This window comes from Anguilla anguilla, chromosome 9 (assembly GCF_013347855.1).
Source record: "Anguilla anguilla isolate fAngAng1 chromosome 9, fAngAng1.pri, whole genome shotgun sequence".
In the NCBI taxonomy this organism is placed as follows: Eukaryota; Metazoa; Chordata; class Actinopteri; order Anguilliformes; family Anguillidae; genus Anguilla; species Anguilla anguilla.
The window spans coordinates 45,109,101-45,134,673 of record NC_049209.1 but is presented as its reverse complement, the minus strand read 5'-3'; the positions used below and the strand labels follow the sequence as shown (position 1 = coordinate 45,134,673).

The 25,573-nt window shown below is 47.2% G+C and overlaps 1 protein-coding gene across 1 annotated transcript in view; it reads left to right on the top strand.

Moving 5' to 3' along the window:
- Positions 1-1,284: 1,284 nt before the first annotated feature.
- Positions 1,285-25,573, top strand: part of LOC118236711 (syntaxin-1A-like) — a 97,626-nt gene continuing 73,337 nt past the window's right edge. Inside the window, exon 1 of the mRNA XM_035435286.1 lies at positions 1,285-1,593. Within this exon, the coding sequence (XP_035291177.1) occupies positions 1,564-1,593 (30 nt within the window). The 5' untranslated portion in view covers positions 1,285-1,563. The remainder of the gene's footprint in view (positions 1,594-25,573) is intronic.

The following is a 25,573-nucleotide window of genomic DNA, read 5'->3' as shown; positions in this document are numbered from 1 at the left end:
TCAGACTCAACGGAGCAACGGAGATGACCCGTCCGCCCACCAGGCAACCTACGCCCAAGTCTGTTTCGAAATGAGACGTCTCTCTCCTTTCTCGATGTCAAGCGGGCAATAGGAGATCCTGGTCTGAAGTTCAAAATGTTAAAATAACTGCTCTTCCCTAAAAAAAACAAAAACATTTATTTTGTATACCTTTAGGACGATCTTGTCGATGCATCTCATTAGACTGCAGCAGGTGTTGAAGTTTGTTCCAACGCTGACAGGTAGGCTATACACCAGCCAGGTCTTTTGACTTGTCTCTTTTCTTATCTGATGTAGGCTACACTGGGCATTAGATTTTTTTTAAATGAAAGGTTTTAAACAGGATGATCACATTCACTTCTATTTATTTTTGGCAGTGTGGTTTACGACCATTTGCAAAATCATTTTTATTTGACTATGTTTTGTCATCAAAGACAGCTTGGTTTTCTATTTTTAAATTTACTCATTGACTGCATGCAGCTGTAATCAAAGCAGTGGTCTTCATAGATGTGACAGAATTTGACCAGCTCACAAACAACATGAAGAATATTAACATGCAAATACCAGTTAATAAATACAAAAACAAGCATAGTTCCCTTTCCCCTATGACATATGGGAGTGCTAACGGCTAATACAATGAAGCATTTTGCAATAAAAGCAATGAAGTATTTTGTTTTAGCCCAGATAGTTTAATGAGGCAGGTATAATGACTGTAAGCTAGCTCATGAACCTCAGTTTTTAATGTAGGCACAGTCCAGTTCTTTTGCAAGTTAATTTAATTTCAGAATGTCATCGGAGCGTTTAATACGTATGGACGCCCCCACGCGGCCTCCCCAGTAGCGAAGAGATGTCACAAACAATAACTAAATGGTGTTTTTTGAACAGTTTTAGCTGTTTTTAATCCACCAAGTCTTAAATTTGATGTGTATGTGTAATGCTATTCTGTTCAGCTTTAGATTTTATAACATTTACTTTGATGTCAAGATAACAGGTTTTGTTTTCAAACATGTTCCGGGAAATTATGGCCAGCAGAGGTCACTATTGTTAAACAAAAACTTCCCTAAGCAGAAACAAATGAAATCCACAGCTCAGCTGGGCGTTATCCTTCTGCAACCTGTTTCTTTTTTTAAATAAAAAAGGTATATCAAACATCAACCGAAATGCGCGATGTTTGATCTTATGAATGATTGTAAAGCCTACATACCCATATATGTCGTGGCACTTTTCATTATATACATGTTTAGTGTAACTGATATGTAGATAATCACTGTGACTGAGACTGAGAATGGGTAAAACACGCATGTAATTCCATTTTATCTTCCATGTGTGCCAGCTTATATAAAGCGAAAATAAATCACGTTCTCTTTCCGACTCAAAATGAGCCATGCGCGCTCTTGGTGTCTCTACACCCCTTGCGCGTCCCCGCCCCATATCGCTTTGAAAAAGGGAAAGGAAATCGTCTGAGCGACCAAGAGGAGATACTGGAAGCATCTTCTTTCTGTTAGAAGCTACAAGGGAAACTGGTGGAGAAGTCCAATATACAACATGAAGGACCGTACGCAAGAGCTTAGGAGTGTAAGTAGCTAGTAATATTTTTCTGATTGCGAGTTTGGACACAACTGAAGCAAACGGTGGTTTGTGTCGGTGAAATATGTGTAATACGACGTGCATTGTAGAGACGATTCGCAGAACGTTTTGATATAGAATGCGCTTGCTTTCTCTCTATCGGAGGAAAGGCGCTTTAAACCACATGTAAACGCTGCAATATGAAGTATTACAATAATTTGACGCACACCGGGTGTGTGCGAATATTATTTAGTTTCAAGTAGACAATTTAACTATTTAATTTCTGAGAATTGTTCTATAATTGTCGACATTCCAACCCTAGGTAGTGTTAATGCAGCCTATTACCATCTTTATTGGTTTTGGTTAAAGACGGTGAAGAGCGCTTCAGTTGGACTGGGTTTGTCAGGTGGCGCTATCTATGGGCGCTATCTGTGATGGCCAAATACATGTAACGTAGCCTAACTAGCGACAATACTGAACATGGACATTTGTTGATCTCAGAATTGGTCTTTTTTTAACTCTTTGATTGGCTTCCTGCGAGAGTTGTAACGGTAACTTGCACTGTAATTTTCTGACACTTTTTGTGTTCATCGATTTATAATTGAATTGTGGACTCACGTTTATTTGAGGCTTTGTGAGTCAATGCGGAAACTAATTAGGTGCAATTCCTTGTCAAACAAGGTCACGAGGGCTAAACGTTTCAGGCGAATGACCTCCAAATAAAGCACTAAGGCTTTGATGGAGGTCTGTGAAGTATTACCCATCTCAGGACGAGGCATTCCTGGTTTTAAATTAATACACTGAGTATAAATTTTAAACTACTAAATACCAAGTTATTATTAACGTGAATATAACCACTACAAATAAATACATTTCTGAATCTAGGATTTTATGTTTTGGCATGAGTTATAATAATCCGTTGGTTGAAATATTAATATATATTAATGCACTTGCATACAAGTTATTGCTATCGCATTTAAATGTGGGCTACTGTACTTCACAGAATACGCTACATATTTTATGCAAATTCATTTTTTCTCCAATAGAGTAGTGCCTGAGTTTCTCTTGGAGGTCTAGCTTCACTAAATAAAACCTAAAACAGTAAAGACATATGTGTAATTGTAAAGTATGTTTTTTTTTTCTCCCCACATGTTGAATAATCAGGTGTCTAGCAGGTCACATTTTGCTCTTATGTGAGCGAATGTTATTTAAATCTCCTGCAAATAATAATAATCCTGTTGGCCTGTTGACCACAGGATTTCAACTGAGGTCTTAATTAACTCTCTGGGGCCATGCTGACAAGATTCACTGTAGCCATTTTCTACAGGGAGAAGCAGGCCTTTTTTTGTTTTGTTGCTTTTTCTGACTGCTTGTCCAGACTGCTACCACACACTTGATATATGACTGGTCAGAAGTTAACAGAATGGATGTCATTGGTGCTGCCAGTTGGAAAACGATCCAAGCATTGGATTAATCTGATGGTCTTAATCAGTGTGAATATTCGAGGTCTGTAATTATGTAAGACTCTGCTTTGAATATGAACACAATCCCCTTTGAAATGTAAGAGTCTTCTACCATATATGCACCACATGGCCAAAAGTATGTAGACACCTGACGTCCAACATCTCATCCAAAATTATGGACATTAATATGGAGTCGGTCTATCCTTTGCTGCAATAACAATCTCCACTCTTCTGGCAAGGCTTTATACTGGATGTTGGAGCATTGCTGCAGGGATTTGCTTCCATTCAGCCAGAAGAGTATTATTGAGGTTGGTAACGGACTGTGTGCTTGGGCCTGGCTCTCAGTTGCCTTTCAAATTGATCCCAAAGGCAATGGATGGGGTTGAGGTCGCGGCTTAGTGTCGGCCAGTCAAGTTTTTCAACACCGATCTTAACGAAACCACATCTGTGTGGACCTCGCTGTTTTCCCGGTGGGCATTGTCATGCTGAAACAGGAGAGGGCCTTCCTCAAACTGTTGACACAAAATTGGAAACCTAGAATCATCTAGAATGTCATTGCATTAAGATTTGCCTTTGCTGGAACTAAGGGACCTAGCCCAAACCATGAAAAACAGCCCCAGACCAAGGGTTGTCCAGATACTTTTGTATATATAGCCTGGAATTAGTTATGTAAGGTTAATAACATTTCTGCCATTTATTGATTTTTAAAATTTTTTAATGATGGCCAATTACATGATTCCATTACACAACTCATTTTCAGTCCTGACATCTATTGACCATTTTGGGAGAGCCCACTGCCTCTTCTCCTGACTCCCAACATGCTGATGACTGGGTGGAGCAGAGCGTGGCGGGGTGGGGGTGGGGGTGGGGATGGGGGGGTGGGGGGATACCTGGGACCGATGCCAGCCGAGTGCCGTTCCTCAGCTGGCTGCCGAGGGCGGATGAGTGGATGTGGATGGAGGCACCTGTTACTCCAGCGAACGGCGGACTGCAGGTGTTTCATTTAAAAATCTGTGAGGGCAATCAAAGGTGCAGGACATTAATTTTATTCTGCCATTAATTTTCAGTGGAGGAAGATTATTGGAACTGACCTTGGCTGTGCAATGCAATGCTGTGTAGTGCAGTGTAGTGTAGTGTTGTGTAACACAGTGCAGTGTAGTAGTGTGCTGTGTAGTGTAGTGCAGTACAGTGTAGTGTAGTGCAGTGCAGTGTAGTGTTGTGCAGTGTAGTTCAGTGCTGTGCAGTTCAGTATGGATGGATCCTAGCTGAAGGGGCTGGTGGTATAGGGATCAGCCTTTTGGAGAGTATAGTACGTAATGGAAACTGCAGTACATAATGAGCACAGGGCTACTGCAGATGAGAGGGTTGGTAAGGCGGTGTTTTTCTCCCAGTTTAGAATAAAACTGGCCATTCTTAGGCCCGTCTCAACATCCTCCACCAGTTTTGGCCACCTTCTTTTCGCTCAGCAGCCGTTGCCTTGGATGGGTACGCGCGGGCAGCCTGTCAAAGTGTGATTGGCCGGAGGGGGCCGGAGGGGGCCGGCCTTGCGCGGTGAGACGAGGAGCCACCTGACATCCTCCCTCCCTTGGTGTGATGCCTATGACCAATGACATCATTGTTGTTCAGCTGAGGCACTTTTTATTGATTTATTTTTTTTTGCCTGTCAAACAAAATAATGAAGAGGTGACAAGGATGTAGTACAAATTAGAGGTGTAAATCGCAGAGCTGTGAGAATATGGAATGGCTGTTGTTGTTAAGTCACTGCTGTCAGGTGCTATTCATAAAGCCGGCTGTTATTGTCTCCTTCTCCCGTTTAAAAACATCAGCAGTGCTCTGCTGTCCCATCACCTGCACAGGCAGCTCCCACAGGCCCTCCTCCCACGCCCTGCACCCACCGCGGTGTACCGCAGCATAGCTGAGGCGGATCAGAACAGAGCCACGCCTCTGGATTATACCTGGGGTGCGTCCCAATATTCGAAAAATGCCTCCTATCCTCTACTACCACCTCATTTCCTCCGTGCCCCAGAAACCGATCTTCGTGTCATCCCTCCCTCCAGTGTCCCAATACTGGCGAGCGAAGTGCACAGAACTGTATGGGCGAAGCGGCTTCCAACTCGTCTCCCCTCTCCTTTCCTCCACGTACTTCTGGGTAGGAGACGAGCGGTAGCTGGGGAGTGGAGGAAAGGAGGTGAGGAGTGAAGGGTAATGGGATGCACCCCAGGTAGCCGGTAGACCACGCCTCCAGCTTACCCCTGGTGGCCAGTAGACCATGCCTCCGGCATTGCACCTGGTAGCCTGTAGTCTAGGTCTGGTAGTCTGTAGACCACGCCTACAGTTTACGCCTGGTGGCCAGTAGACCATGCCTCCAGTTTACGCCTGGTAGTCTATAGACCACGCCTCCAGCTTTAACCTGATAGTCTGTAGACCACACCTCCAGCTTATACCTCATAGCCTGTAGACCATGCCTCTGGCATACACCTGGTAGCCTGTAGGTGTCTGGCGAATGGCTTGGGGGTGATTTATGCAGCTGAATCCCTGAGCTGCTTTAAACCCACCCTGCCTCAGTGAGACGGCCTGTAGCGTCCTGCTAACTGTGGGCTCCTCTCTACAGTCAAGTCAGCTAATGATGTAACACAGCATGAAGGGCTCATCTCTCACACGCGGGGGCGGGGGCAACTTCACTTAAAGCCACTCGGGTGCCTGCGAGGGATGCGTTCTGGCCGTGGAACGGCGTGCTCCGGCCTGCCGGTGTATTCTTCGCCCGACGCCTAAATGCGATCGAAATATTCCCCGTTCCCTCGTTCGCGTACGTGTCGGATGAATTATTCATCTCCGGCGCGCCGTCAGAAGGCTCGGTGAAGGCCCGACTGGCGCGCAGGTGATAATTTGATGGCGATTACATCACCGCACTTGTCAATGCAATGAAAGCGACGCTGCCGTCCTGCCTTATTTTGAATTTTTTTTTCTGTGATTACGCAACGTCTTGTTTTCTACAGTGATGAGCGTACACTTGCTTTAAATGTAAGAGTGTAAAAAAAGTGTAGGTGGAGCGTTAATTATCCTCTGGGTCCTAATAGGCGTCACCTTTTGTATTCTTTCAACGCCTCATCAAAATGGTGCAGATTCATTTCTGGGACGCCGTTAATAATCTTGGTTAATTGCCTTCTTCTCCGAGGAAGATCTTTGTTTGTGTTGAGCGACAGGCCTAGTTTTGCAGTACAGTTAGCTAGCTGTTTTTCCTATTGGCTGTAAAAGCCGTGCGCCGGGGTGGTTTGTGGCATAGCCAGTAGTGCGGCATCCGCATGCTCACTGCGAGCCGCGACGGTGACGGTTCGGCTCTGGCTGTTCGACCTTGGTGGCGTCTCTCTCTCTCTCTCTCTCTCTCTCTCCCCCTCTCTCTCTCTCCCCCTCTCTCTCTCCCTCTCTCTCTCTCTCTCCCTCTCCCTCTCCCTCTCCTTCTTCAGGTCTCTCTACACTTTCCTGTCCAATAAAGCTGAAAAAGTATTTTTTGCCCTGAAAAAAAAAAATATATATATATTTTTAAAAAGCAATATGCTATGAACAGCGAAGCCTTGAAATCTTTTTCTTTTGGCTGCATTTTCGCCTCATGTCTTCGATTTTTATTTCATTTTAAGTTCTCTTCTGCACGGCCGGCTTGCTCCCGCGTCCAGCCTGTCTGCCGGGAGGGCGGCTTTGAAACGCGGCGGCGGGTTCTCTTCGGAGTCCTACCTTTTCGGATCGTTAAGTGAGATCAGGTGACTTGCGGTTTGCCTTCCCGCGCCGAGGCGTAGTGCGTGCTGAGGTGTGTGGCTGCGGTCGGCCTTTCGAGAACGGGCTCCCCACTCTCTCCGTCGCCCTCTCTGCCGTCTGCCTGTCTCAATAAAGCAAGAAATGTGAAAGGACGGGGAACCGTCCTGCTTTTCTTTATGAAAAAATAAATGCGTTTAAAATGGATTGCATGTACAGAAACGTGTAGGTCTAATTGTTGTTATCATTTCAAAATAGGCCTACGTACTAGATCAGTGGTAACCAACCCTGGGGATCTAATGTCCTGTAGGTTTTCACTCCAACCCTAACGAAGGTCTCACTGAGCTACTGATTAGTAGAATTAAGTGTGCCAAATTAGGATTGAAATGAAAGCCTACAGGATGGTAGATCTCCTGGAACATGGTTGGTTACCACTGTACTAGACGATAGGAGGTGGGGTGGGGGGTAGGAACCAAGGTTCTAAAAAATGGTGTACTATTTTTAGATTCGATTCTTGCGGGCACAGGTTTGGACTCGCTGTCTGGAGCTTGTTATTTTACTACCTGAGGTGTTCCAGGGCTTTATGAAGGGAACAGGAGGGGAGTGTTTGTGCTGCTTGTAGAGCCAGGCCGTGTTGTTTTTTTTTTTTTCCCATGTTGTTTCTCGTCGTTTGTGCTGATTTTCTTTATATGGATTAAAATGTGCTATCCTACTGGGGAACGGTTCTAAAAGATATTTGATTTCCCCCGGGCACCGAACGAGCGAGGGTTTATTCCGTTTTTATGTGCCGATGCCAACGCGCGCTTGACTTGAACAACGAATCCGTTTCCTCCTGGAATGTTTCCACTTGTAAAAGTAAAGTGCGTAAATCTGTCAGAAATTACGGCCGCAAGTGCTCACTGTGATTACTTTTCAGTGCCTCAGAATTTAAATTTCAGCCCTGTAATGTTATATTGATGGCCGCATGCAAACCTAAAGGTCCATAAAAGTTAATGTTCGTAGCCACACGCCAGCAGCCGATGCAAGTCGTTGTGCTGCAGAAGAAGGGATTTTCACAGTGAACGGATGCTATTAAAATGTGACTAATTCATAGAAATCGAAGACAAGTGCACCAAAACGTAAATTAACTATTAGTGCCTAAAGTTGAATATACCAATTCCAGTCCAAACTAAGCAAATTGGCCCTTTTATTAGCCTAAATGATGTAAGAATCCAGTGAAGAACTGCGTGCGTGCGTTTTATCGGACGCGTCCGCTTAAAGGGTAGACTCACGCTTAACAAGAGCGAACACCGACGCGTCTGATGGGAGAATATTTATTATCTCGCGGGGGGCTTCCGCGTCGCGCCCCGCGCACCGTAGAGTTTCGGCGCGTGGCGCGTTTCGCGTTTTATCGCGCCGTCTGAGCGATGGGGGGCCCGCTTCATAAAAGACGGAGCGCTTCGCCGTGACGGGCGTCCGTCTGAAAGAGCGCTTTAATGGAGGCGCGGTCGGCGGCTCGCGCTCCGCGGCTGCCTGCGTGAGGGATCGAGGGGGTGATAAATGCCCGCGTGGCTTTTGTCGGGGCGCTCGTTCTCGGAGTTCCCCGGCTTTAATTTTAACGCCGTTCGGATGCTCCCGTTAATTTGACGGGACGCCTGTTTGCGGAGGCCCCTCGGCCCTGATGTTCACGAGGCGCGTTTCGCGCCGAACGTACGGATTTCCGGTCTGGTCCGGTTTTCGCCGCACTGCCGGGTTCTGTTCTGTTCATCTCTCGGCGTCGCTGTCTGAAGCGGTGCCATTAACCAACCGCTCATGTCTTTGTTTTTAAAATAATAATAATAATTTGGTGCACAATATGGGGCTGAGTGTCTCCAATTCCCACCCCAATTTGGGACGGCCAATCGTCTGCAACCGCCGCCGCGAACCCCCGCTGCCGATTCGGGAGGGCGTAGGCATCCACGGTTCTCCGGCGAAACGCGGTGCGGCCTGCTGCTTCTTTTCACACCGCAGACTACGGCTAAACTCACACGGAGCGGAGTCCGAGGCAGACCTTTCATACGTGACTTTCGCATACAGTCCACAGGTGCCCAGTCGGCTGGGGAAGGTGGCCAGGTGGAGATGAACATGGATCCCTAACTGACTGAACTCCTCCCCCCCCCAATACTCTGGGCCAAGCTATCGCCAATTGCACGTTGCCCTGTGGAGATTGGTGCTGGCATGTTCCATGCTCATCCTAGCAGTACCCTGTTTGAAAATAACATCGGATCACCCTCCAAGTCAGCTCGCTGGGACTCATTAGGCGATTCGGTGCTCGTTGGTGAAACTCCTGTTTGTGTGACTGTGTCAGGACTAACCCCGTTCATTACTTAAATCACGTTCCGGTGGGATGGGACTGGAGGTGTGGACTAAAGACGTACGAATCTTGTGTGAAATTAAGCCATCGCTCATATGTAATCCATGTTTTACCTGTCGGACCGGGATTATGTGGCTTTGAAGTGTAATGCTGCTTCCCCTCTGCACATCGCCTGTAATTCTGATTGGACGGCTCTGTCGCCACGCACACCAAAATGTTTATATTCAGAATTTGATTGACATTCCTTCAGTTTAGCCCCGCTAATGTGAATGTGGACTAAGTAAAGCAAGCGATATTGTTGATGTTGTTGTAAATTATACGACTAAACACCGGCAGCAGGTTGATGTGTTATGGAAATTAAACCGGTGGGAAGGAGCTGGAGTACGCGATTACTGTAGGTGCAATTTAAACGCAGTCTGTTTTCATCAACATCCAGAATTTATGCATACCCATAAATCTTTCAGGTTTATGAAGGTGAAGACAATGACGTGGAAGACAGGGAAGAGGTTATTCTGATGCCATTTCTTTTTTTGCTGTGTACGGTTTATGAGATGAGAAGTTCCTGTTTGGGGCCCGATGCCCATATTTGGAGCGTAGTCATGGTAAATTAGCGGCTGTGGTTTGTGTGTGCTAACGCACAGAAGGAAGACGATGTGTGGAGACGTGTGCACGGCACGTATGTGTCGGCCACTGTTGGGAGATTACCGGGGGGTTGGGTGTCTTTGTGAGGGAGACGCCATTGAAGGAGCGAGTGATTCATACTCATATTCATACTCGTATTCAAATTCATAGACATACTCATGTTCATGCTCACAGTCATATTCATATCCATATTCATACTCATATTCAAATTCATACACATACCCATACACATACTCATTCATATTCATGCTCATAGTCATATCCATATTCATATTCATAATCATACTGGCACAGACGCAGCTCCTGGGGGAGGCCTCCGGGCTCCCTGTGCCTGTAACGCCCATCCCAGCTGAGCAGAGCGACTCTCCTGAGCAAATCGTTCTAACGAAGCGTGCGAGGAGCCGCCTCGCGTCATTACTGTGGCGAAAAGGCACGTGTCTGTCTCTGCTTAGGAGGGCGAGAAACCGTGGAACTTCCTACACGCGGTTTTCCGCGCACGGTCCGCTTTTACTTTTGGTTTCTCCTCAGAGGAGGTCTTCACTCGGTTCCACAGACGCAGCGGCGAGACGGAAACCTTGGGGGGGTTTATGGCGCCTTTTCCCCCCATCTGAGCGAAATGATCGATAAGTGTACCGCCACCACTGCCGCCGCCACCGCGGCTACGAGTGCCGGAGCGCTCTGACCACACAGACGCGTTACCGCGGAAATCCCTTTTCCTTCCGCTGCTGCTTTGGAGGGTACGCTGTGTCCCGTGCATCTGCACGCGCGTCATGACCTGCGCAGGGCGCTCCGTGCTCTCCAGCCCAAATTTCTGAGGACTCGGTCTCTCCCAGCACAGTGTGACCACCGCAAGACGGTGCTTCTTCAAGCTAGGAACCCCCCTTTGGTAGAATTACTCCCATTTAAAATCTTTAGATGTTGTTTGACCTCTTGTTCAAAAGGGAGGGGCTCTTTTCCTTATTGCTCTGGTAAAAGACCGAAGTGCCAAATCAGAGCAGGTCCCTCGTCTGGGCAGCAGGCCAGCAGATTTTCTCCTCACCAAAAACCCAAACAGAAAAGGGGCTTCTCTCTTCCCCGTGCCCTCACAAGTTAGATTAAGCAAGTGACAGACGGTAAGCTGTGATCAGCTCCCCCCCCCTCCCCTCTTTAAAACGGCGTGTTTCACTTTCAGCAGGTGAGAGAAGACCAGCGGGCCCAGGGCCTCGCACCCCAGCGCTCCCACACACGCCAAGCGTGACCTCGCAGCCAGAACAACCAATGGTGTCACTGCAAGTGTGACCTCGCAGCCAGAACAACCAATGGCGTCACTGCAAACGCTGTGATTTACTTGTTTACTCGACTGCTGCATTCATGTCTTATCGCAGGGCATTAGCAGACAGAGTAGACGGGGATCAAACTGCGAAATACAATATAAATGCAAATCGCAGTAGGACAAGGGCTGCAAATGCTATTGCGGTTTTCCAAATGTTACGGAAGCAAACAAACAAAACAAAAAAAAAAAAAATGTCCGGAGTGGCCTTAAGCTGATGACGCAAACGATGAGGCGACCGCGGGTCACATTTAAATAACATCTCTGATTCGGAGGAACGGTCCGGTCATTCCGCGTCGGGACAGATGTGTTCACTGGGTGGAGGTGACGCTTACAGGGGGGTAAGTGAGGGTGGCAGATGGCTCATTCTACCTCTGAAGGAACAGAGACGAATACAGGAGCTGAAGTAGGAATGCGATTGACCGGGCAGTGGAGACGGTAGTCTGCTGCATTATGACCGGCTTCTCTGATTGGCTGGGCCTGGTGACGGACAGGTCCAGCAGGGATTGCCTCAGCGAAAGGAACTGCGTCCCTGCCAGATGTTCGCCACCTGCCTGGAGCTCCTGGGTTATTGGGTGCCATTTTAGGTTGTTCCAATTCCAATCGCTATAAAGGGACTATCATGTTTGGTGTGAGACTAGCACTGTGAAATTTCCCATTGGATGCTGTGTTGATCATTGATATTATCAGCCAATATGCAATAATCTGGTTTCAGAAAAGTTATGACTGTGAAATGAGAAGCCTGATAGGTCTGGGTCATCCTGTTACTTTAAATTCCAGATCTTTATATCAAGCTGACATTGCTAATGAAGTTCATGATGATTCTTTGTGGTGACTTTCCTTGTTCTAGTACAACAGCTCGTAGTCTGGCCTTTTAGATGAAATACCTCTCCACTATTCAGAAAAATCTAATTATCAAAGGTGAAAAAATATTGGAATACAGGAAGGATATTTCCTGTTGTAATACCTGTCTGGCACCATCACACAAAAAATGTTGTAATACGATGGTTTAAAAGGCCAGCGTTTGGACAGGTTTTAATACGCCACCATCTTAAAAACCCAGTGAAGGTCTTCCAGTGGTCTAGCTCCACGTTTCAGGGTTAAACTACCTGTCATTGTTTCTCAGAACAGATACGCGGTGCTGGGCAGCCATCTGTCTCGGGCACTGAGCTCACACGGGACGGTGGGTCGGCAGGGAAACGTGGCGACAGTCGCACGCTACGCGCCTCACAGGTAGCGGGGTACCCAGAAGCCCATCTGTCTTCCAACGCCTAGTTGCACAGAGACAGCAGATGATATATTGCTTGTATGACGATATATTTATATATATTGCTTGAAAGTGTGATTAACTGTCTGATGCATACTTTTTGCTTGGGTTGCCGCATGAATGAATGAATGAATTATTGCATTTACACTTTTCTGAACGCTCACAGTGCTTTACAGTGATGAAGGGAAACTCTCCGCACCCACCACCATGTTGCCTTGCTCTGTTATCTGCCACTGCGTCTGGAAAGTGATCGTGTTTATCATAACGAGGGGATCCGCTTGATTGGCCTTCTGGCTTTTCGGCTCTACCAGCACATTTAATTGTCAGTATGTTTGCCATTGTATGGTTTTTTGTTTTTATATATGTTTTCCTGTTGTGGTTTTTGTTCATTTCTGTTGTATTTTTAACTGGATATGTGCGAATAAACAAAAACGGACGAACGCACAGGCCGACGGGCGAACCGAGCGGGGAAAACAAGCGGTGGAATATTAATGCGTTTCCCGAGGATGTAAAGTGAGCAGCCCTGGATGCTTTCAGCGCGCCGCCTGTTAGCATAAGGGGTTTTTCTCCAGAGGTCCATTTACCGTATGTTTTTTTTCACCCGATGTGCCTCCACGCTGTGGTGCTTTGGCCGTGGACCGCTGTTCCAGCTGAGCTTCTGCTAGGCGGGCGTAGCTGGCAGGCCCTGGATTCCACAGCGTGGCTCTTCGGTGCTGTGGGATTACCGCGCGGCAGACGCCGCGATCCTCTGGATTTTCAAGATGGCGGGTAGGAGAGCAGTTGCTCACTTACCGGAGTAGTAATTTGAATCGGTACACCCAGGGTATATAAGGCCTACGTAACCATGGTTATATACGCGCGTGTGTGCGTATGTGTATAACGAATGGATGCGCAGCCTGGATATCGGTATTCCTTTGGGGACCGCCTCACATGCAGGTTCCCTTATTTCCTGTTCGGCTTGTGATGAAGCCCGACAGACAGGAAGCTGAGCAGACGGGGGGGCGGTTCTACGAGGAAAAGATTCTCGGAGGAAACGCACGGCTGGGCGATCCCGTTCTTTACTGAGAATCCTTGACGTTGCGGAAGTTTTTTTTATTAAAGACGGGAGTTTTCAATTACTGTGACTGTTGTTTATGAAAACCCCCATTAATTAGCCGGGGGGTAAAAGATTAAATCGATGGTAAATCCCGAGGTAAAGTACTGATAGCATTTGCAGGTCGTGGGCATTACTTGCGGTAATCTGTGTTGCTAAAATTACAGCAAAATGTCATGCTGGGTAGTATCAGCCGAATTAGATCTTTGGATTCAGTTATTACACAAGCCAACTGTTTAATCACCCCACAGGACTAGGATTGTTTTGTTCCTGATATCTTTTGAGATCAGAATTGTTTTAGAAACGAATTATTTTGACTTGCAGAAAGAGCTTAGTTTTCTAAAGACTTTACAGATTTATTTTTGTCCTGGTGGTAAGTATACCACCAGCAGAAATGCCATTAGGGCAGTCAGTGGGTGTTTAGCTTCACCTCTCAGGTTTCCAGGGCATTTCAAATCCAGTGAAACTTTAATGCCTTCACCCCTGAAGACTGGTCCTCTCACAGATATACAGGAGTGGAGAATGTGCAGCACTGCTCCAGACTGAATTAAATTGGAACTTGCGGACTGTAATAGCAGCGCTGCGAGCCGGTCGGTGCATTTTATTTATAGTCTGTAGTCAGACAGTACGGGCTGAGGGAATGGCTGGGCTGTGAGCTCGTGTGATGTTTGGCAGCTGCGTCCTGTGCGCGCGCTCGGAAGTTTCCGGAATGGTTGAAGTTGCTCTGCGGATATCAGTGGGAGGGCGGAGAACCGGTCCTGAGGATCCTCGAGAGCGTTCAATTAAACATTTTACTTTTCGAAATGTGAAATCGCATGAAATAAAAACATCTTTGAAAAATTTGGTAACGTTGTGAGTTAAAAATAATCATTTTTTTCTTTCTGTAAAACCGACAGTTCTGAGGAGGAATGTTGCTGCTGGTGTCCAGTTGTGAGCGTTTGATCTGGGCGTGATCCGCCCCTGATTCTGGCAGTTAGAGCATGTGGAGAGCCGTGAGCTTGCCCCCCCCCCCCCCCCCCCCCCCCCCCCCCCGGGGGCGCTCCTGCTGTGGGAGGGGGGCGGGTTGGGGTGGGGTGGGGGGGGGGGGGTGCACACAGTGCTCACGGAGAAAACCTAAATTAGCCTCAGAGAGCTGATTGAAGGGGACACAGACATATTGTGTATTCAGGCGGCTGCGTTCTCTCTGGGGGGGGGGGGGGGGGGGGGGTTGTATGCATTATTTATCACCTGTACAATATGCGCATGCATTAGACCTGTGCGCGACGGGGGGGGGGATTCCACTTGAAGGGGCAGCCGAATGACGCTGTTCCAGTGTGCGGATAGGCTCCACAGCACTGATGCACGGAATGTGTGTCTGTGCCGAGCGTGGCGGGGGGGGGGGTGCCCAGGGCAGCGCACCATTGGCTGCGCCGTCGCCCGTGAAGGCGGTGACTCATTCGGCCGGGGCCGAGCCGGCGCACCTCATTGGTTAACCCCCGTGACCCCCCGCGGGTCAGTAGGGCACCGACTGCACTCGCTCAAAACAGTGACGCGCGTTCCTCCTGTCTGTGCGAGCGATACCTGCGGGCCGCGCTGTGAGGCGATGCTGGGTCTACACACGCGTGCGTGCGGGAGGAGAACAGGTGCGTGTGTCTGCGCCCTGCCGAATACCAACCGCTGAGGTTGCAGGGATGACCGCAGCTGGTCAGTACAACCGGGAATTATGATTTTGGGGGGGAAAAAAGCTTCTTAAAAAAAAAAACTTTTAAAAAAAGTTTGTCATTTCAACAGTATCCACAATGCCAAGTCAAATGTGAGGCATTTGGTGCAGTTTACATTTTTGGTTTGGGAAACTGTGAGTTGTGTATTTTTTGTACAGGTGTATGTGGGGTTGCACAGTCGCTGTGTGCTCAGATCTCTGAACTTGTACATGCCTGACTACATTTCAAATTTTCAGTCAACAAGCAACTGATACTTGAATGCAGACAATTCTGTGACTAAGAGTAAATATTACTCCAAGTGGTATTAGGGACATGAAATGTCGCAAAGCTTTATAGATCTTACAATTGTTCGGATAATTATAAAAGCATGGATCACAGATGATCAATGCCTTACAGTTAGAGTTTATGATCGTAGTACTAAGAGTTCTGTGATCGTCGAAGTGAATTTCGGCAAATCCGTTTGAGTCTCGGAAGTTTCCGTCATCAGTGGTTTTCGTCCCGGCTATCTGTTGACAGTAAATGAATAGAGAGAGATTAGATCGAGGAAGCGTTCCGTTCGTGACGGGTTTAATTACAGTGTCAGTCACCGACGCAAAGAAATTGGGCCCTTTTTGAATTATGCGACGTGACAGCCCTTCAAAACTTGGCAGATATGTTGCCGTCCTAAAGTTGGTTCGTCTTATGCTGTCCACGTGCATTTACATAACTCATTTTTGAAGAGACGGGAAAAAAAATTATTTTCCAGAAGATTTAGGATTTCGCTTGAATTATGGTCACGCTGGCCATTTATATTAATTTGTGAGTTTTGTGCATCTTATCGCATTTACGGTTCTAATTGAAACGCATAAAAAGATTACAGAGTATATTCTCATTGTACTGTTCCCTATTGCTAATTGAGCGTGACATTTCATTGTGGAGCATTAATGAGGAAAAGAAAGGCGTATATCATGTTTAGAATGCGCCGATGTGTCCTTCTTATAAAATTAAAAAACTGAAAAAAACAGAGCAGGCGGTCTGCCCTGGTTATGTAGTTTTCCTCTTTATTCAGATGCGGGTGGGGGGGGGGCAGTGAGTTACAGACTGACTCACTGCACCCCCCCCCCCCCCCCCTTTCTGTGCTGTGGGATCGCAGCACAGAAAGTACCGTGGTAGGGAGTCCCGAGTGCTGGCTGCACGGGGGGGGGGGGGGGGTCGGGGTGGAGGGGAGGGGGGCAGGGCCAGATTCGCATTTGTGTTGGGAAGCCGCTACACCACACGGTCCCTCTAATATGCACCAGGTCTGTGCTGTTAGCTGCTTTCCTGTTAGCTAAATGCTATTATGAAACCTCGTATACATGCAACTTTCAGGCCAGAATGCATCTCAAGACTTTCTCTTTAAAAGACCCGTTCTGAAGATTTCCCGTATCTTACCTGCTGCACTTGCCAGTCATTCCCAGAGTCAGAGACCAAGGGGTGAAATTTCCTCTGTAAATTCGCTGGTAAGTGCCAGACTGCTCTGAAAGCTCGTGAGGCATGTTTTGGGCCATTAATGAGTGGGAGTCAGTTGGCACGGCCGCCCCTTATGTAATCTCTCTCAAGATTGCTCTGAAAAAGATTGTTTTTAAAAAAACGTTTGGCATGCTGGTCTGTTTATTTGTTATCATCATATACTGCTTACAGTATATCTGTTGGCACGACTGGACCGATTGCATTGTAGCTCATAACACGTCGTACACGTCGGCAGCCGACTGAGAAGCTGGAAGCTTCGTGTGGGTGTCGTTTTTTTTTTGTTGTTGTTTTTTTTCGGAGAGGACCGGGCAGCGAGGCGAGCCGTTCGTTGGAGAGGCCTCTGACTCCGCCCCCCAGGTCCTGGTCTGGAGCGGGCCGTGCGCTGACCTCGGGACTGAGCCCGTGCGGACGTAAGGGGGGGGGGGGGGGGGGGGGGGGGTAATTGGGTTTGTGTGCCGTGTGGGCCGCTCCCCCCCTAATCAGGTTTCCGTGGCGGCAGCGGCCAATGGGGTGGACCTGCCCTCCCACGGCCCGAGCGCGGGCCCAGGGTTGGACAGGGAGGGGTGGGATAAATAAGCATCCCCTCCTGCCTCCGTGGGAGTCTGGAGCTTCTCCAGAGCCAGGCCTGCGCCGGTGAACCAGGCCTCCTGAGCTGGACCCTCGCAGTACATCCACTGAATTAGTTCTCCAGAAGAAGCCCTGATCAGGGAAGCGGATGCATAATGAACTCTGGGCAACAGCACCCTCGTTAGACTCAGTTATACTGGCCCTGGTTTGATTGGTTGTGTAAGGAAGTGTTTGCATGGCAGTACATGCATTAAATGATAGGACTGGAAGAGCACTTTATGCAGTTAGCTACTTTTCAAACTAAACATTCCAGTTATAACCTGGTAGAAACTATTCTATTGTGTAACTTCCCAGTGTAATGGTAAATGGACTGCATTTATATAGCGCTTTTATCCAAAGCGCTTTACAATTGATGCCTCTCATTCACCAGAGCAGTTAGGGGTTAGGGGTTAGGTGTCTTGCTCAAGGACACTTCGACACACCCAGGGTGGGGTTTGAACCGGCAACCCTCCGACTGCCAGACAATCGGTCTTACCTCCTGAGCTATGTCGCAGTGTGTAATATGACAGTGAGGTTTGGGGTCCACTCAGAAAAACATCACTATTATGGGACAAGCATCCGATTGAAACATCTTATAAAGATCGTCTTACATCTTACATCAACGTCAGTACTAAGTGTGGCACCGCACTGGGCGTGACGGTGCAGGCGGGGCGGCACAGAAATGCACAGACCGGAGGTTTGGGGAAAAATAGCCCAACAGGGCCTTTTATTTACCAAAAGTATATACAAAACCCAAAACCAAACTCAACAACTAAAATCTCCTGTTGGAATGAACTTAAAGTAAAGCAAACAAAATTAGGAGTAACGGCGTCCGGGAGACCGCTGAGGGGATCCCTCTTCAAAGCAGGAAGAGGGATGTGGTCCTGCGTCTCCACCGGATTCTGTAAAATAGGGACAAAGTTATCAACCGTTTTCACAGCTCTCCTGCCGCCCAAAACCCCCTCTCCTCAAGGGAGACAAAAGGCCTCCTTTTAAGCTCCCAGCCATCTCCCTGGAGTGGCGGCAGCTGTGTTGCCTCATTGATTGCAGGTGTGCTGCCTGCAAAGGAGGGAGTTGAGGAATTTCCAATTTGCCGCTCTCCAGGGTCCTGTGGCTGGGCTTCCTAGTGGGGCGCTGTCCTGGGTCCTGAAGAGGCGGCCTGGTGGCAGGTTTTGGCTGATGCCTATAAGGCTGGGAGGGGCACTGTGGGGGGGTGCGCTCGCTTTTTTTGGGCTCTGTTGTTTGCTCGGGGGGATGGCTGATTGTCTCTCGCTGCTCTTTGTAGAATGTTTTCTTTTGAAGTTGGGGGGGGGGGAGCAAGGAGAAGATGAGCTACGATGGGGAGCCCGTTGATCATCTGTGGCGCAGGAGGTGGGGGGCGGAGGGGGCGGGGGCGGAGGGGGTGGCGAAAACAAGGAGCGAAAGAGATTTGACGGAGTTGTTGCAGCTGAAAGGGAGAGAGAAAGTGAGCGGAGGACGTGATTTAGAGAGGGTGTGTGTGTGTGTGGGTGAGAGCGAGAGAGAGAGAGAGAGGAGAAAGAGAGGAGAAAGAGAGGAGAGAAAGATAGCTGGCTGTGCAGGGGGAAGACTGCTGAGGCTTCTCACCAGACAGCAGGTGTTTCTCAGCTGTTCTCAGGGCGAACCTGCTCGAGGGGTCGCAGTAAAGAGGGGTTTTGCTGCTCACCTTTAATAGGTCACACACATTCTCATTCTTGTCATACAAAAGAGGTTTGAAACCAAGGAGGAAAAAAACGCCTTTGGCGATTGCGACACCCTCTCGCTTTTTCCTGAAGCGATAAAAAGTCGGAAATGGACGGAAACGGTCATTACAGTGTTATGAGAACCATGACATAGTGCGAAAATGTAATATTTTATGGCTGTGTTAGAATAATATAATCTGAGCGAATAAATAGTTATTTAATCATTTAAAGGTAAGCGTAGTAAGATGTCCTCTGCGTGAGGTAATAGGGATATTTAGCCTGGCTTTTTAAATTAAACTCATGTTGGCATGTACTGCACCATACAACTGCCTTGTTTTTAAATCATTTATCACATTCAACAGGTCCGGCCCTGTTGGAAGCTGAGGTGCTATATGGCCGATAAAGGACTGCTATATTTACCGGAAAGCCGATATGCAGCCACACACGTGGGGCGGGGGGAGCGGGCTGGGGGGGGGGGGGAGGGGGGTCTGTAAGGGGGGTTTTGCTCCAGTGATTTATCGTCCTTTTCAGCCCCTGCCTCGTTTGCCTAACCTTGAGGGTTTACCGCAGAGGGCGGGCTGCCATCCATTCTGATTGGGTGACCTCCAGCATCGCAGCGCACAGGATGGTCCTATCGTATGAGCTGTGCATGTTTATACCGTACGTGCACGTTTTTTTTTTTGGTTGTACAATTTTAAATCCTGCTGTGCCATGTGACGTTTAAATCTGCATGCAGGGATGCAGGTTTCCATCCATTTTGGAGCTCAGACGTCCTCAGTCTGGCTCACAGGAATGAACCCGCGGTCAAACCGAACGGAAACAGACCGTTTGAGTCCCAGTGGGTTATTTTTTTATTTTTAAAAAAATTATTATTTTTTTTTAAAAAGCACCGACTCGCACGTGAAACATGTACACCGTATACATTGTGTAAAATCCATCTGGGCCGTCAGCCTGGTGTGTCAGCGGGCCTGCAGCGTCTCTGGGTAATTCATACTCTTCCGTCTCATCCTTTCCTCCTCGTGTGTTTGCGTGAGCCGGATCTTTGATGTGCTCTGTGTAGTTACTGCACGTGTCTGTTTTTTTTTTTTTTTACCACTGTTCTGCTCTGTACTGAGGAAACCATGAATGAATATTCATTAATCACAATCCTTTCCTGCCAAATCAAATCAAAGCCCCAGTGTGTAATGTGTACTTAGGGTTTATGATCATGTCGTAAATCGGGGGTGTCCTGTCTTATCCGAAAAGGACCGGTGTTGGGTGCAGGTTTTTTGTTTTAGCCCAGCGCTACGACCCCTGATTGTACTTACAAAGGTCTTGATTGGAGACCGCGATTGGTTAAATAGTTAACTTCTAGTCATACACGCCCAATTAAAGGAATAAGCATCAAATCTGTTATAAGTGCACTCATGATCACACACCGGGGTTTCTGTGAGACCGAGGGACGTTTTCACCCGTTCAGAAAAGCGACGTCGAGCGCGACTGACTTTGTCAAGCGACTGAAACGGCAGCGTAATTCAATCGATGGACCAGAGGTCGTGCGGGGAGGACAGACGGTCCTCATGACCGGAGTTAATCCGTGCTCCTTGTACGGTGCGGACGAAGGCGTCGGCTCAATAACCCATCTCGTGTCGTCTGTTAAAGGCGCTGATTGACGCTCTCTAGTTAACTCCCGTTGCGCTTGTCGTTGTGCAGTAAAAGCCACTGGCCGTCTTGAAATAACTTTTGCACAAAAAAAAGCAGAAATTCTTTCTCCGGAGGTCAGTCCTGCGATTCTGTCATTGACTCTGGAGATGATGGAATGGCAGCCTTTTGACTCCATGTTTTCTTTTCTTTTTTTTTTCCCCCTCTTCTCCTTGTGTCACATAAATCTTAGTGGCAGTTTGTGATTCTGCTGTCAGTTTGCCTCGCGTCTCTTTTCTGATATTACCCGCGCTGTTTCTGTAGGAGGGAGGAAGGGGACTGTATGGCCCGTTAGATTATAGGTAGCTGTTACAGATGCCTTCCCCGCTGGCCCGTTATATATGCTGTGATTAACGTGTGAGAAACAGTTGCCGCGTGAAAGGATGTGTACTGCAGGGTTTTAGCTAAAAAAGAAAATTAAGAATCGGTGCTGGCTTTGAACCCAGGTCCTGAGAGAAATGGAAAGATTCTAGGTGTGTGTGCGTGAAAGTCTCATCAGTCATCAATCAATCACATTTTATTTGTATAGCGTATTTTACAGCAGTTGTCACAATACGCTTTACAGACAGCCCTAGCCTAAACCCCCACAGGAGCAAGCCTAAGGAAACAGTGGCAAGGAACAACTCCCTGTGGCAGATGGGAAGAAACCTCGGAAGGAACCAGGCTCAAGGGGGGGAGAACCCATCCTCCTCTGGTCGGCTCTGGGTGTTGATTGGCGACCAACGTGTCAGTCAGTTTTACAGGGTTCATAACGTGGCTCAGATGATGGGCGGGGCCGGGTGGTGGGGAGCAGCAGGTGGCGACGGATGTGGGCAGGGTGGAGGCAATAATCATGTACTTGTAACATGGCCTGGACTACTGTGGAAATGAACTAAAGGTGTGCCTGTTTTGCCTGAGAAAGAGAGAACACGCTGGCCTATTTCACCACCGTGATGGATGAAAATGGGGGGGCTGCACAGACCCCCGACCCTCCTGTCTGCTTTCGTTTTCCCCCCGGGAGAAGGGAAATGTCGCTTCTCCCAACTTTTTTGGGTGAGAGATGAATCTGTGCCTCAGCCTAATTACAATCTCGGTAAATTATGTTATGGGAAATGTGACTCATTCCGTGGTATTTAGGATATAGGTGAGCGAGTTCCTTGCGTTACATTTTGGCAGTTAATATTTTCACTGAAGCAATTTGGCCCCAGTTCCTTGCTCAAGGGAACAGTGGCTTCGAGGGAATTTCCAGCTGTGAACTGAACCCCCGATCTTTGATTTACAAACCCATTTCCTCAACTATTGTGCTATTTTTGGTGATTTTGCAACTTTTTTAGGCAGAAGTAGCAACAGTTTCATTGTTTTGTTTTTTTGGACACCAAATATTATGGCCATTGCTTAGATATCAAAGTACATTTATAACATTTTATTACAGTTGGGAACAGTGGGTTTGGAAACTGTTTGTTACATGTATCTTACAATAAATGCAGAGAAACGTTGTATTACCTACCTGTGTTGTGTACATACTGCAGAATACCCACAAGTATATTGCCTCATTTTGAAAATCATTCTCAAAGTAATGGGTGAAGTCTTGTTGAAGATATCCAAAAAAACTTTGACTTTTTGACTTGATTATTTCCCCAAAATGTGCTGTTGTGTTAGATACTGGCTTCTAATGCAGTGATGAGGCTGGCGATTGGTAACAAAATTAAGCATTTTTTTTTAAAAGACCGCGGTTGGTTGTTGCATCGTGATTGTACTCATAAGCCTGCTTTTTAAATCTTTTATAACAGAATTCATTGAGTTCCTGTTTCTGCGTATTTCCCTTAACATTAGGGGAGGTGCTCGATAATTTAAGGAAGGCTGCCTCTCCTATATAGCGCTGAGGGAAGCCCTGCGCCTGTCCTCTGATTAGTGCCATCTCTCCTGTAGTACTGTGCCTGCTATGTTGAGTTTTGGAAGTTGAAGAGACAAGAATGGAAAAAAAAGAAGATGCAAAATAAATGTAGAATAACTTAATGGAAAAGTTATTTTTGGCCGGATCTGCTTTGAAAGGCATGAAATGAATGTTATGGGTCTGGCGCTGCATCAGTGTCTTGTCTGCGGATGCCTGTGTGATGAGGAATATCAGAATGAAAAGATAGGGACATTCCTTACATCACTGAGCAATAAAAGCCCCCCCCCCCCCCATACCCCCCCCTGGAATGAGGGAGCCCGTCTGGCTCCTGTTGGGTTCAGATGAGAGTTCGGCTGCTGAGGCTTGTGCCCTATGCTGATAATCAGCCATGTGAGGGACTGCAAACGGCTTTATTGGACAGGAATCTGTGGAATTATTTGCATCCTGACATGCCTGGCACGCGTGTTCAGCGATAGCTGAGTCTCTTCTCTTTAAATTTCGGTGGTATGCTTCTTGAAAGATGCATTAGACTAGAGGACCCACAAATTGCACATTTAAAAAAGGATAAATTGATCTTGCCGTGGTGAAGATCTTCAGATCAGCGATCACCTCTGACCCCGTTTCCCACGTTTTTGGAGTTCCCAAGGGGCTAAAATTTGCTCAGGGGCCGACATTAGACATTCATGGAATTTTGATTTGCTTCCCCTTTCAGCTGCCAACGCTGGGAGATAATTATACCCTGGATCGTTTATGCTTTGCAGAGCCAAAAATAAGCCAGTGATTCAAGATTCATTTCTTTCAGTCTTTCTTCTTGTAGATCAATCACACTCAATTTCTCTGGGTGTGATTTATTTATTTTATTATTTTTTTTCCCTCTCTCTTCCCAGCTGGTCACATGCCCCATGGGATAAATAAAGCCGGGGGACAGAAGGCACAGAACAGTCTTACATGCTACATGATTTTCTTTTTTTTGTGATCTCCATGGCGATGGTGTGTACCGTAAAATGTGGGGGCGGGGCGGGCGGGGGGGGGGGTCAAAGCTCTGACGTCAGTCCCCCCCCCACCACCACCACCACCCCTCCCCTCTCTGCTCTGGCCACTGGTCCCCCAAGTTCTGGTGGTGCCTCTAGCCCTCACGTGAAGTCATTGGTGTACTGGACTGGTTGTTGAGTTGTTCTCTGGGTCAGATAATGTGTGTGTTTGGCTCGAGTGGCCTGCTTATTCACAAGATTCGGTAACCACCCAAACCTTCCACCCCACCCCCCCCAACCCAATCCCTCCCCCCACATCGGCCCAGGCTTCGACTGTCCGATTAGCCCCCGCACACTTGCTCCCTGTGCGTCAGCCGTTTCCCAGCACAGGCCGTGCTGAGCTCCTCAGTCATCCTATCTCTCCCGTATCCTATCAGACTGCCTGATAGGCAGTTATAAACTCCACTCTGATGTGGATTATCTTCTAAGTCCAGAGTCGGGGGTACAATTTAATGTGAGGCACAATTTTCATATTCGGCTTTAAAAAAACGCTCTCTATGCAGTTTTAAAAATTATAAGGATTTAAAAAAAAAAAATACTGCTTGCATTGCTATTCTGTTGGTTATCAGTAAATGACAATAAAAAATGCAATTTAGAGTAGGCTACCGTGAAAAAGTATTTGCCCCCTTCCTGTTTGCCTCCATTTGAATATCTGTCACCCTGAATGATTTAAGATCGTTAGACAAAATGTAACATTAGACAAAGGGAACCTACCAAAACACATTTTAAAATTTCATTTATTTAATGAAAAAGTTATCAAACACCCATATCACACGTGAAAAAAGTAATTATGTTGGTTATCAGTAAATGATAATAAAAATACTATTGTGCACATTTATTTCATTGTCTGAAGGTCTTATCCGGTGAAGCTTACCTTATCATTATGGTATGATATATGATATTCATATCACAGGAGAAATGGCAATAAAGCCAGTAACATGAGTCTAAAGCTTAAAAAAAAAAAGTGCTAAAATTGAGTGTGTTTTCAAAAAGCGCTTTCAATGCTAGCTGTTGCTATGTAGACAGTGTGTCCAGCAGTTATTATTCACAACAGTATATTTGCCCTTAAAAATGGTCTGTAAATATGACATTACAAATGTGTGATATTTTGCTGGAGCTTTGGAGCAGAACTGAACTGCGAGGTCGATGAGGGCTGTGCTCCCCAGTGTTACGCCACACCGTAAACCAGAGTCTGCATTACGTGCGCTGACAAGACTGATGACACCACTTACAAGCAATTTGTTGTTCAGACTCTTGAATTAAGGAAGTGAGGAAGGCAATGGAGAGCGCAGCACTAAGCGAGACTGATAAATCTATACGGAGGGAGCGACTGTAAGTCACTCGCTGTAAGGCCACATAATGTTCACAGTGCTTTGGACATCAGGCTGCGATCGTTGCTGTTGGGAATAGTTTGAGGGGACTTCTCTTCTGAGGTGGAGTCCGTCTGACCACGTTTTAAAAAAATACTGGATCTGTGTCTAAATCCACAGCTCCGCCAGACTGTGTGGCTGTGTTCTCTCAGTCAATAAAATTAGGCTGGATGTGATATAACGTTGGACGTAATATAATATTGGACGGAATATAACGGTTCTAAGCGAGGGAGAGCTTCACTGGGTGGGAGGAATTGACCATTAATGCTTTGCTGACTACAAAGAAATCACACTGGGGGATTTGTATGAGACATGAGACGTGGTGAGGTACATTTCGACTACTGTGAACAGACAGAGGTGCTCTCATAGAACACACGATGGGATGAATAACGACATTAAGAGCTTCATACACAAAGGGCGGGGGCGGGGGCGGGGCCGGGGGGGGCAGGGGCTGGGTTGGGGACCCTGGGGATTGAGAACTTCCCCCTTTAAGGCAAGAAAAGGGAAGAAGCCAGTGAGCTTTGTCTTTTAAGAATGTGTTCTTAAACAAACCTGAAAAGAAGACCAGCTGCAGCAGCTGTTTTCCCAGTTCAGGGTCATTCGTTACCAGACGACTGATCCACAGCTTCCAGTAGACATGAAGGCGGGGCCCCTATGTCTTCAGTACGGGGCCACGGGGATGTGACTG